Genomic DNA, 12,881 nt, shown 5'->3' with positions numbered 1-12,881 from the left:
ACAGCTTTCAGGCTGAACATGAGGCACTGCTGAGCACCCCTTCTGCCAGCTCACAGGTCTGCCAATGGCCTTGGAACAGCCCCTTCATATGTGCTTCTCTATTATTCCTCCCCTGAATGCTAGCAAACTATTGCTTCTGCAGTTTTAAATATCCTTGTCAGAAGGGAAGAGCTGCATGACTTAACACTGCAAGGCACTTGCTGGCAAGCATTGCCTTATTCAGCAGACTAACCTGCAGAAGGGTGCACATTCCAAGGGAAAGCCTCAGGGCTTTCTGGTTTGTCCCTGAGTGCTTCCTCAGTTAGAAAGATATCCATACATATCTGACATATCCAGCCACAATCAGAACTGGATATGTTGGTCAAGAAGTACTTCTTGGCATGTTTTCAAACTAAAATCATAGTGTACAGGAAGCAACAATGGCACTTAAAATGGTTAATTTTGTAGTATAGTTAATATTTTTAAAAATTCACATCAGTCATCCTACAAAGAACTCATACTGATGTACTTAGACATAGGATGTACTGATGTACTAACATACATTTAGGCATAAGGAAAAACTTTTTCACTCAGAGAGTGGTCAAGCACTGGAATGGCCTGCCTGGGGAGGTGGTGGAGTCGCTGTCCCTGGCAGTGTTCAAGAGGCATCTGTCTGGATGAGGAGCTACAAAATAAGGTTTAGTAGCTCGTGGTAGCAATGGTAATGGGAGGATGGTTGGACTAGATGGTCTGGTAGATCCTTTCCGACCTTGTGATTCTATGATTCCACATATCTGAACTATTGACCTCCAAAGGACTATAATTTTTTACCACTAGATTGATACTTTTCTGGTTAAGTGAAAGCACCATTGTATTTTTGATATATCAACACCAATGCCTTTTTTGTTTTGGCTGCATAGCTGCGTAGCACTGTAAAGCAGTGAAACGTAACAACAGACTTAGTTCAAAAGAGTATGATTGCGTGAGTTTGTGAGTGTTTTAAATGAAATAATTGAAATCTGAAGTAGAAATCATTGGCTTCTTAAGAACCAGTCCGGTGAGTTTGTTCAGATTTTCAATACCCAGGAGAGGAAGAAGGCAGGAGTTGTGATGTCCTTCTTCCTCCTTTTAGAGTCCCTGGTGTAGCACAACTACTTTCAGTCATACAGCGATGCCAGATGAGGAAGGTATTATACTAAAGCTGTGTCCAGCCCTAAAACCACCCATTTTAAGAGAGAGCTATGCTTTTTTTTTTAAGTCTCTACCATCATTCTTGCAGTCATGTGACACCTCAATGGCATTTCACCTAGGATCAAATGATAGCTTGTAAAGAAACTTCCCACATCCTACAACATCCCTAATCATGTTCAAACTAGTTTGTTCCTGATGCAGAACAGATATCCACTCTAAACTTTAACATCAAACACAGAGAGCTTTTCCTCATCCAATATCTATGTTGAATTTTAAATGGCACTTGTGCATCTCTGGGTTTTTTACAGTAGTTGTGAAAGTGTGCTGATTCCAGTGTGTAGGTTTGGGTGATCCTCGCTGGAAAAGCTAAGAGCAGGTTGAAGTCAAATGGAATTCCAAGATACATCTAGTCAATTTGTTTAGCTGTACATCTATCTTTTTGCTCATGCCTGAATGTTTCTGCTAGAACCAGATCTGGAGAAACTAGGAGAACCTTTTGTAAGAGATTTTCAAATTAAACTGGTGAAGCAGTGCATGAGAAGCTCACTCTTCATTCCATGCCTCATCTCAGTTTCTAGGTCCAGAATTGTGGGCAAGCAACCAAATGTTGGCCTACCCTGAAAAGTACTGGATGACGATCACCCCTCCCTAGCATCAGTAGCTGTCTGTTTGATGTATTATGTTGCACAAGACTAAAATAATGCTGTCATCCAATGTTTACAAGAATGTGTCTGTCTTTGGACCAGATGCTAGACCCAAGTTATCTAAAAAACAAGCAAAAACAAAAGTCCCGATACTGCAAATTAGACCAACATTCATTATTTTGTAAGAAATTACAATTTCATTTCACGTAAAATAGAAAATAAAATTAAAAATAGGGTTAAATGTTAAGGAAATAAGATTAAAGATGAATGAGGTAAAATGCACATGAAAGGGTTGCATTCTGAAAATATCACTGGTCTGTTTGTATTTTCCATTGCCAATTCGTTACAGTTACAACCTATGCCAGAAGATATTGCATGTGAATGACATCTTTAAGAAACCACAGATTATTTACTAACACCAAAGGGCTTTGCATGATATTTTCCAATTGATTTTAGAAATATATGATGAGCTTTTTGAGTTCTGGGAGGGGAGAGAGCTGCTTAAAAACAGGCAATAATAGTAACATGGAAAATTACATGAACCATGTTTATGAACTGAATGAATATCTTCCCAAATGATAGCAGCCTTTAAAGAGGATTACAGACGTGTTTAAAAAGCATCAGATATCCTTTGGGCAGAAATGTAACAATATTCTCATTCCCAGTTAGTAGCCAACAGCTTTAGGTTCTTCCATATTTTTCTGTCACTTCATGTTCTTAACCTCACCTGCCATCCTCTACTGCCTGTAACTGTCAATGTGCCTGATAGCTCAGCTCCAGGACCTGCTGCCACCATCACCTGTCCTGCCATGAAAAGCACCCTGCATGCCATGTGTCACTTGCTGGTTCTGCTTGATGGATAATGCAGTTTTTGTTTAGATAGTGCTGCAGTAATCTGCATAACTGAACTGGGTGTATTGTTCTTCTGAAAGGAGGATGGCACAGCAGTAGAGTGTTAGGATGAGATTCAAATCCACTAGGATTGTAAGTGATGGGTGTATGTATGTTGCTGCAAAGGTACTTGTACTGATAACCTTGTCATTTTTTTCTCTTCTCAATGCCCCTAATATTTATTATCGGTTGAAAAGGGAATGGTGAGACAAAGTTTTCAATTCCTTTTGTGGACAGAAGTATGCTTGTATTTGAAAGTGAGAAGCAACATAGAATTACTGTGAAGAAAAAAAGGATGTAATTCTAAGCATAGTGCTTCCTAAATGGAGCATATTCTGGAATAGTTTTTATTACAGTATTTGCAGTCAAGGTTGATTTTGCGCTGAGATTGATGCCAGAAAGCTGATGAGACTGAACATGTATAGAGGAGAATTCTATTTGTCTCAGAGGTCCTGTTTCAGGTCATTATTGCACATAACTAGTCTTAAGTATGGCCATTTTCTCACCAGTCCTCTCCCTTGAAGCAAGAACTTCATATGTTGTTTATTTTTAAAGCTGAGAAGAAAGCCCCAAAAAGCAAACATACCTCTGCTAACGAGAAAGGAAAACATTGAGTTTCTGTTCCTTTTTGACAATTACAGGAGTCCTTTTGAGGAGAAAAAAAAGAAAAAAGAAATGGGGCAGCAATGGAGGAGAGCAAGGCAATCTTTGTAGAGTAACATGACCATCTTCTTTGCCTTCCCCACATGTGCCATGTTAAAGTTCTAATTCGCTTTTATTTCTCTGAAGGACTTGGTAGTGCTTTTTTAAAGACTACCTTGAAAGCTTAGGAGGTGCTGAAGCCTGGAGATGGCTCTTCATGAGTGGATAGCTTCTAGAGTCAATGCAGACCTTTTGGGTCCATCTCCAGACACTCCTGAGACAGACTCATTTGAGAAGAGTAGGAAAAGATCTCTCAGATCCCTCTTTAGATTCTCTGTCTGCATTGGTGTGTTGCAGAAGGTGACAGAACAAAAAGATGATTACAACCATGGAAATAAATACTTAGAGAACACAGGCTTGGTGTCTTCTCAGAGTGTTTGATTAAATCAACTAGTAAGTTTCAAGAAAATATTTTGAATGAAACATTTAGTTTTAGATGATATATGAACTGAGGAGTCACAGTGCTAAAAACCAGTCAGTGCTTTGGGTCTGACTTACTCAGCCAACTTCAAAATGGAGCCTATGAGGTCCTGAACTCCTATAACTCACTCTCACCAGCCATTTGTAATCAGGCAGCTCATCTTCAGGAGCAGAAATATGAAGCAGAGTTTAACTGAAGATGTGCAAATTTCTGATCTTCAAAGAAGCCCAGAGGTGCAGGGGCTCCAGCTCCTGCTAAATTGCAATACCTATGGATTTTTGGGGCACAATCTCCTGAACTCCCTTGATTTGAAAACATGGACTTTGCCATTTTCTTTCTTAATGGCAGTGGTACACACTTGTTTCTGTCTTCTGGGAAGTGCAGTGCCGTTTCTTTGTTTCCTGTATGTGGAACTACAGACACTTTCAGTACTGCTGGCATTTCCAATGGCAGACTTTCAAATACCACTGGCATTTCAGATTGATTCATTTCCAGCAATAGACTAATTGCGTGCCTTCAGCCAGCACTCGATAGTCTGTACAGCAGAGATAATTTGCATGGTTTTTATAGAAAGAAAATGGAAAAAGCAGATTTTCTTAAAGACGAGGCTGTGAATTGATTGTGATTCATCACATATCACACTATTGAGCTTGGAATAACTTCAAGACCATAGAACGTTCGAAGGATTAAGAAAAAAAACCTACTCCCAGATGTATTTTTTGAATAAATTACATCTATTTGTATTCTGCTTTGGAATCTTGCTTTGCCATATGCTTACCTTGAAAGTTTAATGGCTGACACTTAGGTTGGCATCAGCTAGATGAGCTGAAGTTCACCTTCATAAAACAGGACAGGCCAAGGCTGAGGAATGATTTGGGGGCTCACTTAAGCAGCATCAGCATTGCCTGCTGCTGCACAGCATGCACAGCTGAGCTATGTGAGCAAACCTGTGTATTCAAAGCTCTGCTTGAATGTTATGGAACTTTGCACCAAGGAGTGGAGGTGCGTTCGTGCTAGCTGCCCCTTATCTTTGTGCTGCCACTAACAGACCACGACTCCAGTCACGTCTGGTTTACTGAAAGCTAGTTCAGACCCCTCTGCACCGTATGACAGGGAACACTATAATTGCACATGCAGAGGCTTGAGGGGTGAATGCTGTCATGGGAACAGTTGTTCATGAGAAATAGCCAACAACAAAAAAAGACAGAACTGAAGAGGATTCAAACAAGTAAAACAAAAAGTCTTGGAAAATGTTGATTACAAAATATATAGTGTTTACGTTGCCTGATGAGGAAGGTTACACTGTAGTTATTTGAACATCATAGTTCGTAGCTCACATACAGCAAAAGACAATATTTTCACAAAATGATGAAACCTGATTTCTACATTAGCACTTCCCTGGAGCAGTTAATCAGTTGTGTATAAATAAATAATTCTTAACCCTCACATAAGGAGTGTATATCACCCAACAAACTTGCTTCCCCTTTTCACAAATGCATTCATTTCTCTACAAAGCATTTTTCATCAGAGCATGCAAACAGCAATATGTGTGTGTACTGTGAACTGTTGAGCAGGCTGTCCACAGCATTTCATGTCATACATCCAGGTGTCACTCAACATGTGCATGCTGGGGATTTTCTTTATTTATGCTGCGTATCTGAGGATGCAGATTTAGAGATGAGTTTTCCTCACCTTTTAGAGTTTGTTTCCAGCCTTGTACAACTTACATGCACATAAAACTTTGCCGTGTATTTTAAGCACTTTTTTTCTTTCTAATTTTCAGTCCTAGTGCTCTTCCAGAAGAGCAGCCACATTCCAGCTCTCAGTGTGCCCCTCTCAACTGTCTCTCTAAGCCTCCTCCTTACCCCTAATCTTCATATGCAACGTAAGAGAAAACGCAAACAGAGTGGAGTTCATGCAACAAAGGTTCGGGTTGTTCCCAGCGAGCGGGTAGACAATCCTGCCTTGTTGCCGCATCGATAAGTCTGGATTCATATCCACTGCTCTGGCAACTGAGGGAAGGTTGAGAAGAAGAACACAAAGCACAGAGCCCAACCTATCGAGAAGACTTTTTATGGTTCCTCTGATTGTATTCAAACTTTACTATCACAACTAAAGTGTAGTGAAATTTAATATCTCAACAGAAATGTTCCTCCCAGCTGCTTGGCTTTACCTCCGAAATAATGAGAGACTTAAGCCAGTATTAATAAAGTATGTTGCTAAGCCCTACCCTCATAACTTCTGAGTTCAGCCATAGGAACCAGTTCACATTTTCTTTTGTCATTAAGGGTGTGATATTTCCTTCTTACTTTATTTGCACCATAATTTTATGTTTGTAAAATGCGGTCTTTTTCGCAAGAGTTGTATTTAATTCATTTTTTTTTTAAACAAGCAGAAATAGCTGAAGTGAAGAATGACTGTGTTAATATTAAAGAGATGCTTGTTGTATTGGCCAGCACACGGCCAATTTTTATTGCACAAAAATGTTGGCAGTGGGTTGAATTGAAATGTTAACGATGACTGTGTATTTTGCTGCTGCACTGATACTGTTTATGCACTTGTTTTTTAATTCCTATTTCATTAGCTTCTGGTTTTGTTTGGGCTTTTCACTGGAAGATTATTATTTAGCTTAAGAAGGAGATGAGAGGACGATGTATTGGTTTGTTTTCTGTTTTGCTGCATTGTAATTCTATTTTTGCATTTCAGACAAGTAGATGAATTGGTGCTGTTTTTTGGGGTTACTTTCTATTTGGTATCTGAGAAAAAAAAAATCTAAAACAAGTATAATGTTGTGTGCTAATTAAAAACATTCTTTCTTCCTGCTCCCATATTCAGGATACTAGCTTGAGGCCTTACCCTGAAAGACTACTATGAATGGTGAAGTTGCAAGTATTCTTTGTGAAATATTCTAAGGTGAAATAACTCCTGCAGGTAGGCTTAACGGTGTGGATCAAAGCTAGCAGGACTTTAGTGCATTTTTTCCTTGCCAAAAATCAACAAATACAGAACCTTAGCTCATGTCAGTTTATGACAAATACTCAGGTGATCTACACTACACAGACTCTATTGCAACAGTGCACAGTGCTCCTAGTTAAAGATTCTTTCCTGTAAAAGCTGAATAATCTGATGGGTTGTTAATGTTTCTCTTTATTTATTTATTTTTTTAATAGCAAGTTTCAGAACAAAATCAAGGATAGCAAAATTTACTTTGCACAGTACCTGACAGTAAGGTAAGCTGCTAAGGTGTAATGGTTCAGCATCTCTGGGCTTCTCATCTAGTCCTCATATAGGAGGAGTCTTCAGTGCTGCCTGCTTGTTGGTAATTAGCAGTTCTTGCTCTGTCAGGTGGCCTTAATTTATTTACAGAACAAAGGCTTAGATATTTCCACGTCTTTATTCCTTATCTGCAGTATAAGTATGATTTACAAGTGGGAAACGCAGCGCAGCCTAAGGCACAGAGCAGCTGGACAAAACTTGCTGCAGATATGGTTGGAATTATTTTTTCATATTCTGCCCGAGTCTGAGAAAATGAGCTCGGGCTTCTGTTAGAAAGAGTGCTTACCAAATGTTATGATACACAAAATGTCAGCAGAGGAAAGAATCAGCGACCAATCAGTGTGCCTAATAATTATTATTTCCATGGTACCAGAAATGAAGGTGCTGTAAATAGAAATATTCTCTGTAATCAACGGTGTGTGTCACTTGTAGCCTTGGCAAAGCAGCTGAGCTATTGTAACAAAACATTCAGAGTCAAAGGTGAAGAAAATAGGAACAAACTGACATCAAATTCTGATCAGATTGAACAGACAACTCTTGGCAATGTTCTGCTTAGGTTTATCATGTAGTTCACGTGGTTCTTCTTGTATACATTTACATAACTATTTAGTGTCATACTTAACCTACATGTTGTCTTGTCAGAGAAAAGTCAAATAAAACTCATTCAGCTCAATCATATTGTTTGATATGAATATTAGCTGCTATTTTAATTTTTACTAAAATGCAAACAACAACAAAACCATTTTTGTTGGAGGCAAATGATGCCTCACATGAGCACCTCACAATTCCTGACCTTGCAGACTGGTGTAGAGTGTAGTTATCTTCTGAAACAGTGCTGATGCCTTTGACCAATAAGGACGGCTATTGTTGATGGTTAAGCAGAAAAAGAATTTGCGTTGCACATTGAATAGAGTTATTGCAGGCTGTACTTGGAATAGATTCTCCTATTTTCATATCCAAATCAAACATATTCCCTGAATTTTAGTTAAAAAGGAATTCAGTGAAATGCATTTCTATTCTATATAGATATGAATATATTGGAAAAAAATGTTGTAGTGGAATGTTTGTTTGGTAATGTATTTGTTTCCAATTGTGATTTGCAGAGCAACTTTGGGAAATTGAAACATACCGGTATGTCCATGTCGATTAAGAGTTATGAAACAGCATTCAATGGTATAGAAATTGTGGCCCTGTTTTATAGAACTAAGTGGGTTTATTAAATTTTTTATCCTCTTAAGCTTTAAATTCTTCATTTCTAAGTTTTCAATTTACATTTTTTAATATGGAATAAAGCAAGTAAATGTTGGAAATTTAAGAGATCTAGAAACAAACCAATTTAAATGTACAAATGGCTGTAGTTATTGCATTGTAAGTTATAAAACTGTGTAGGTCCCCAGGGACAACTTTTGTCAGTTAACCAGTTAACAAAATAAAATGCATATCTTGAACTTGAGATGATAAACTCTTCTTTTTTTTTTTTTTTACGTAGTGGTTGATAGCATGCAACTTTGTGAACCATTTTGTAGGAAATATTTACATACAGACAAAACAGAGTAAACAGAGTTTTGAGTTTAAAAATATACTTTCCTTGCCCATTAAAATTGACTGATGGTGGGGTGTTACCTATTCTGATGTTTAAAGAGTAAGTAAAAAGGATACGTATGTTTTCCAGTGGTTGGTTGAGCGTGCTCAGAAATGCTGAAACGTGTCCTGCATGGGAAGGAAGGAATTCAAATTCCGCTCTGATTTTCGTCTCTGAAATGAAGTTCTTGTTCTCTGTGATGGCTTTGAAGTTTGTTTGGATTTGAAACAGCAGTTTTGTTTCTGCTTTAGTGAAACTTAAGTTTTCATTGTTCAGAGAAATGGTACAATTCTGGAAATCCGGTTTATAGGGTATGTGTAGAAATGAAAAAAAAAAGGGGGGGAGGGGATGGGAGATAAATAAATATAAATTGTAAGATGTAATAGTATGGAAAATATATTTTCTATCAGAAGGTTAATGGAGGCTTTTACATGTTTTACAGGAAGAGGAACTATTATAATTTCTCATGCTGATTGTGTGGAGGTTTCTGGCTTCTAAGTGGAGGCAGTAGTGGTATTCTTTCTGATCGATCTGATTGACAGGTTGGCACCTCTGTGCTTGCTCCATCCACATTTTTCATAGTAAATGAGCGTAAGCATAGCTATACAATAGGTTTCATACATTGAACTGTAATTAACATAACGCTGCAAGTTTTAATGCCAAGTTGACCTTCGATTTATTTCTGATTAGAAAAGATTGTTAACATGTTTAAGCCATTTATCATATTTAAGTGTTAACAAAAAGATTGTTATGAAATATAACCTTACTTAGGAAATGCGACCTCGCCTGTGGAGGCTGCTCATGCTAGGTGTGTTGCAAATACTGAAGTACAGCTGTTTGTAAAGCACAGCCCAGTTCCCATCGCATCGCTAAAGACACCTGCAGGTCTGGGCCCTTATTTTGATACCAACCTTACTGTTCACCGTACAGTGCCAATGACAAGAGTTGTGCTGCCATAGCTGGATTGACCACCATGGTCATCATCATCAGATGTAGATTACATGAGCCCTTCTGAGGTCTGTTTCCCTGCTTTGATGGAAAATGTCCATCCACCTAGGATATAGGAAATCTGTGTTTGAAAATGGCAGGCACTGATGTTCTACCTTTGAAGTATGATACTTACTGTTGATACCTCTTTAAAAATTCCAATCACTTTTCTTCAGTTTTCCTTTGCTGTGTGTGGAATGAGTCTGAAAGGAAAATCCAGCATTCAGGCTTTTCTAACTATTAAAGATTTTTTTTTTTTAAGTATAATTAAGCATTCTATGGAAAAGAAAAAAGAAAAAAAGCAATTGCCTTTCATCTTCAGGCACAAATGCATCTAAATATGCAATATAAAATATGTGCTTGAGATTCTTAGCATCATGTAGCTTTTCCATATCCATAATTAAGCCAGAAAATTCTTATTTCTTCTCTGATCTACATACTCCTCATGTTAAAAAGGTAAGGGGGCTATCACTAAGACTTTATATTTCATTCTGAGGTATATGTCTTAAATCCATATTGGATCTGTATGGGAACTGCTCAGTCACAGCCCGAACCAGTGATTCAGCACCTGGTGAGGGGACACAGCCAGCCCTGGGAACACAGGTGGAAGAAGTTCACCTGTGTGACTGGAAGGGTTGAAGCCTGACTCTATCCCTTCCTAACCTCATTTAAGGGCTGGCTGCCACCAGGGAAGGATCTCTGCTTGGAGATTCCTTCTCTTGGAGTAGTTGGCAAGTCCTGATTCTTGGGATGGGTTAGCAAATCTTTCTTTCTTTGGATTGCAACCATTGTTCTTTTTGGGGCAATTTAGACCTGCTTATCTGCTATTACTTTTCCCTACAGGATTTTAATCTATTTCCTGTGGAGTTCTTCGGAAGACCCTTTATGAAATCTAATAAAAACCAAGTGACAAATGAACAAAAAATAAAGGAAAAAATCTGATGTTCTGTGACTGATGTCAACATGCAGGCAGACTCTGCATGATAGGGCCCTGTGTTTCAGAAATGTCTTTCCATGAAGCTCCATATCCGTTTTGGTTTATCATTACTTGCTGTTAAAGAAATAGTAGAGTATGTTTTTTTCCTCATCATTTGTAAATGAAATTATGTAGTGACTTGATTTGAAGAACACTTTGGAAATGAATGAAAATGATGGATAAAAATTTTTAGTAGACTAATTTGATAGCTGAATTGTTATTCAATCAGATGTGAATAAGAAATAAGAGTTATCTAGCTTGTTGGTATTTGGTTTTTTTTTTTTTTTCCTGTTCACTGGTATGGCTGTGTGTGCTATGCCAGTGGATAAACTAAGTCTGTCTTATTAGTTATTGCCCCATTGGTTTTCAGCCCTATGGTTTGACTGTTAAAGGGTTAATTAACTTGATCCTTTGTAAACAACTTAAAAAAACGAAAACTGATGTTTTGTGACTTTTGTAATCTATTGAATGTTATCATTTGCATGATGTTCTGTATCTACTCCATACAGATTGCTGTGTTCCTTTCACAAGAGTTTTAATATTGGTGGAGTTTGTGACAAACACAAATTTGTATTCTGTATGTTTACTGCTGTAATAACTCAGCTACTACTACATTGAATTGACGTTATGTTGTCCTGCCTTCTTGGGGTTAAACGATGGAGTGCTTCTAGATGGTGAAGAATATAAAAGTATGTATGTTCATTTGCTGAAGACTGAATATTGGAAACTCTTCTTGTTGCTACTTTTTGCTAAAAGCAGAAAAAAAAAAACTAGTTAAATAATCCTTGTTTCTGAAAATGCATCAGTTGTTTTTGAAAATTGAAGTAATTCCCATGTAATTCCTTGTAGACAATCCTAGATTAATGCCTTGTGAAGGATTCATAAAGTCTGTGCTTGTACATGTGTAATATGATCATGCAGTCAAATGGTTGGGAAAAACACTCTAGTGCTGAAGAAAATAATTAAAAGAAGCCAGTATACTGATTCCTACATCTTTATGTTCCAATTAAAATTACAGTGTAATGCATAACTCTTCCAGTGAATAAACTGGCCATTTTTGTTCATTTAACTCCATGCTGTCTCGTCTACTTATATTTCTGTCAGTTTGCAGTGTCTTGGCTTGTGCTTTTGCATCAATTTATGTCTTGAAGGTCCGTAACTGTGAACGGAGAAGGTATCGGAGTGAAAGGAAAGGAAACTGAGAAAGGAAATATCAAGGGGAGTCAAAACTAAATCAAAGATGCTCCTCTGTTTTCTGAGATTGAGAAGATAGTGAAGACTGATTCACCAGATATGGTTTTCAACAATCTTGAGTATTCTCCAAATGCTCCAACATCTGTGTAAGGTCTCAGTTACAATAGTGCAGTGTAAGATGTGTATCTCTACTGTCAGGGAATGGGTAAGCAAAGGAAGTGATAAAGTTGAACTAAAACTGGGCTGGGATTGCTGCTTGCAGTACAGCATATCATGGCTGCATTTTTAAGGTCAGAAACGCCTTTTTTGCTTCTCAAGGTGCCTGGCTTTGGCAGCAAGTGGGCCTTTGGCCCCCACTCCCTCAGCAGCCAGGCCTGTGGTGTTTTGGGTGCGCAGCTGTAGCGGGCAGGTGGCTGCTGCAGCTCCTGCCACGACCCTCTGTGCTCATAGAGTCCCTGAGAGGCAGCAAATGTGCAACTTCTAGAAACTGGCCTGGGAAAGGCATTGTGTGGTCATCCTAGCGGAAGTGTGATTGATTGAGGTAGAATTTTCATCTGCCAGGCATTCTTCCCCTTTTTTTTTTTTTTTTTAAAGTGAGAAGGTTTTCTAAGAATAAATAAAAATGTGGACTTTTCTTCCTGAGTGCATTTGTTTTGAAAGCAGTTTCTCACAGGGTTGCTACTTCTATAAATGTTCTTATGGCTAAGTTGATTTGAGAAACTGCTAACCCTAGTTGCTCCTGCCCCTTTCTCTGAATCATCTCTTCAAGTGGTCCCGCACAGCTCTCGTGCAGGCAGCGCTATGAGTAAGGCCAATGAAATGGTCTGAGTTTAAAAATGTATGTGTTTTTTTTTAATCTAAAAATATATCTTGAATTTCCAGAGAAAATGTCTGTATAATCTCCCCCTTGGGAAGTACCATTACCTCATGTTCTGGAGTGGGGAGGTGACTTCTGACAAGTGAACTACTGCATTTCCTGTAAAAATGTGCTAGGTGATAATGGAGAGGATCCTAGAGCTAAGGTTCACCATTACTACT

General features: G+C 38.3%; 1 protein-coding gene across 9 annotated transcripts in view; it reads left to right on the top strand.

Moving 5' to 3' along the window:
* The window catches only part of BICD1 (BICD cargo adaptor 1), a 193,494-nt gene extending 181,776 nt beyond the window's left edge, over positions 1-11,718 (top strand). For 7 of the 9 annotated variants that reach the window (XM_004937892.5, XM_004937885.5, XM_015287190.4 and 4 more), the window contains one exon: positions 5,612-11,718. In XM_004937892.5, coding sequence (XP_004937949.1) covers positions 5,612-5,617 — 6 coding nt within the window. In that variant the 3' untranslated portion in view covers positions 5,618-11,718. The remainder of the gene's footprint in view (positions 1-5,611) is intronic. The other 2 variants (XM_040702530.2, XM_004937888.5) reach the window with 2 other exon arrangements.
* Positions 11,719-12,881: the final 1,163 nt, after the last annotated feature.

This window comes from Gallus gallus, chromosome 1 (assembly GCF_016699485.2).
Source record: "Gallus gallus isolate bGalGal1 chromosome 1, bGalGal1.mat.broiler.GRCg7b, whole genome shotgun sequence".
Taxonomy (NCBI): domain Eukaryota; kingdom Metazoa; phylum Chordata; class Aves; order Galliformes; family Phasianidae; genus Gallus; species Gallus gallus.
The sequence above is the reverse complement of the archived record's forward strand: the minus strand, read 5'-3'. Positions and strand labels throughout refer to the sequence as shown.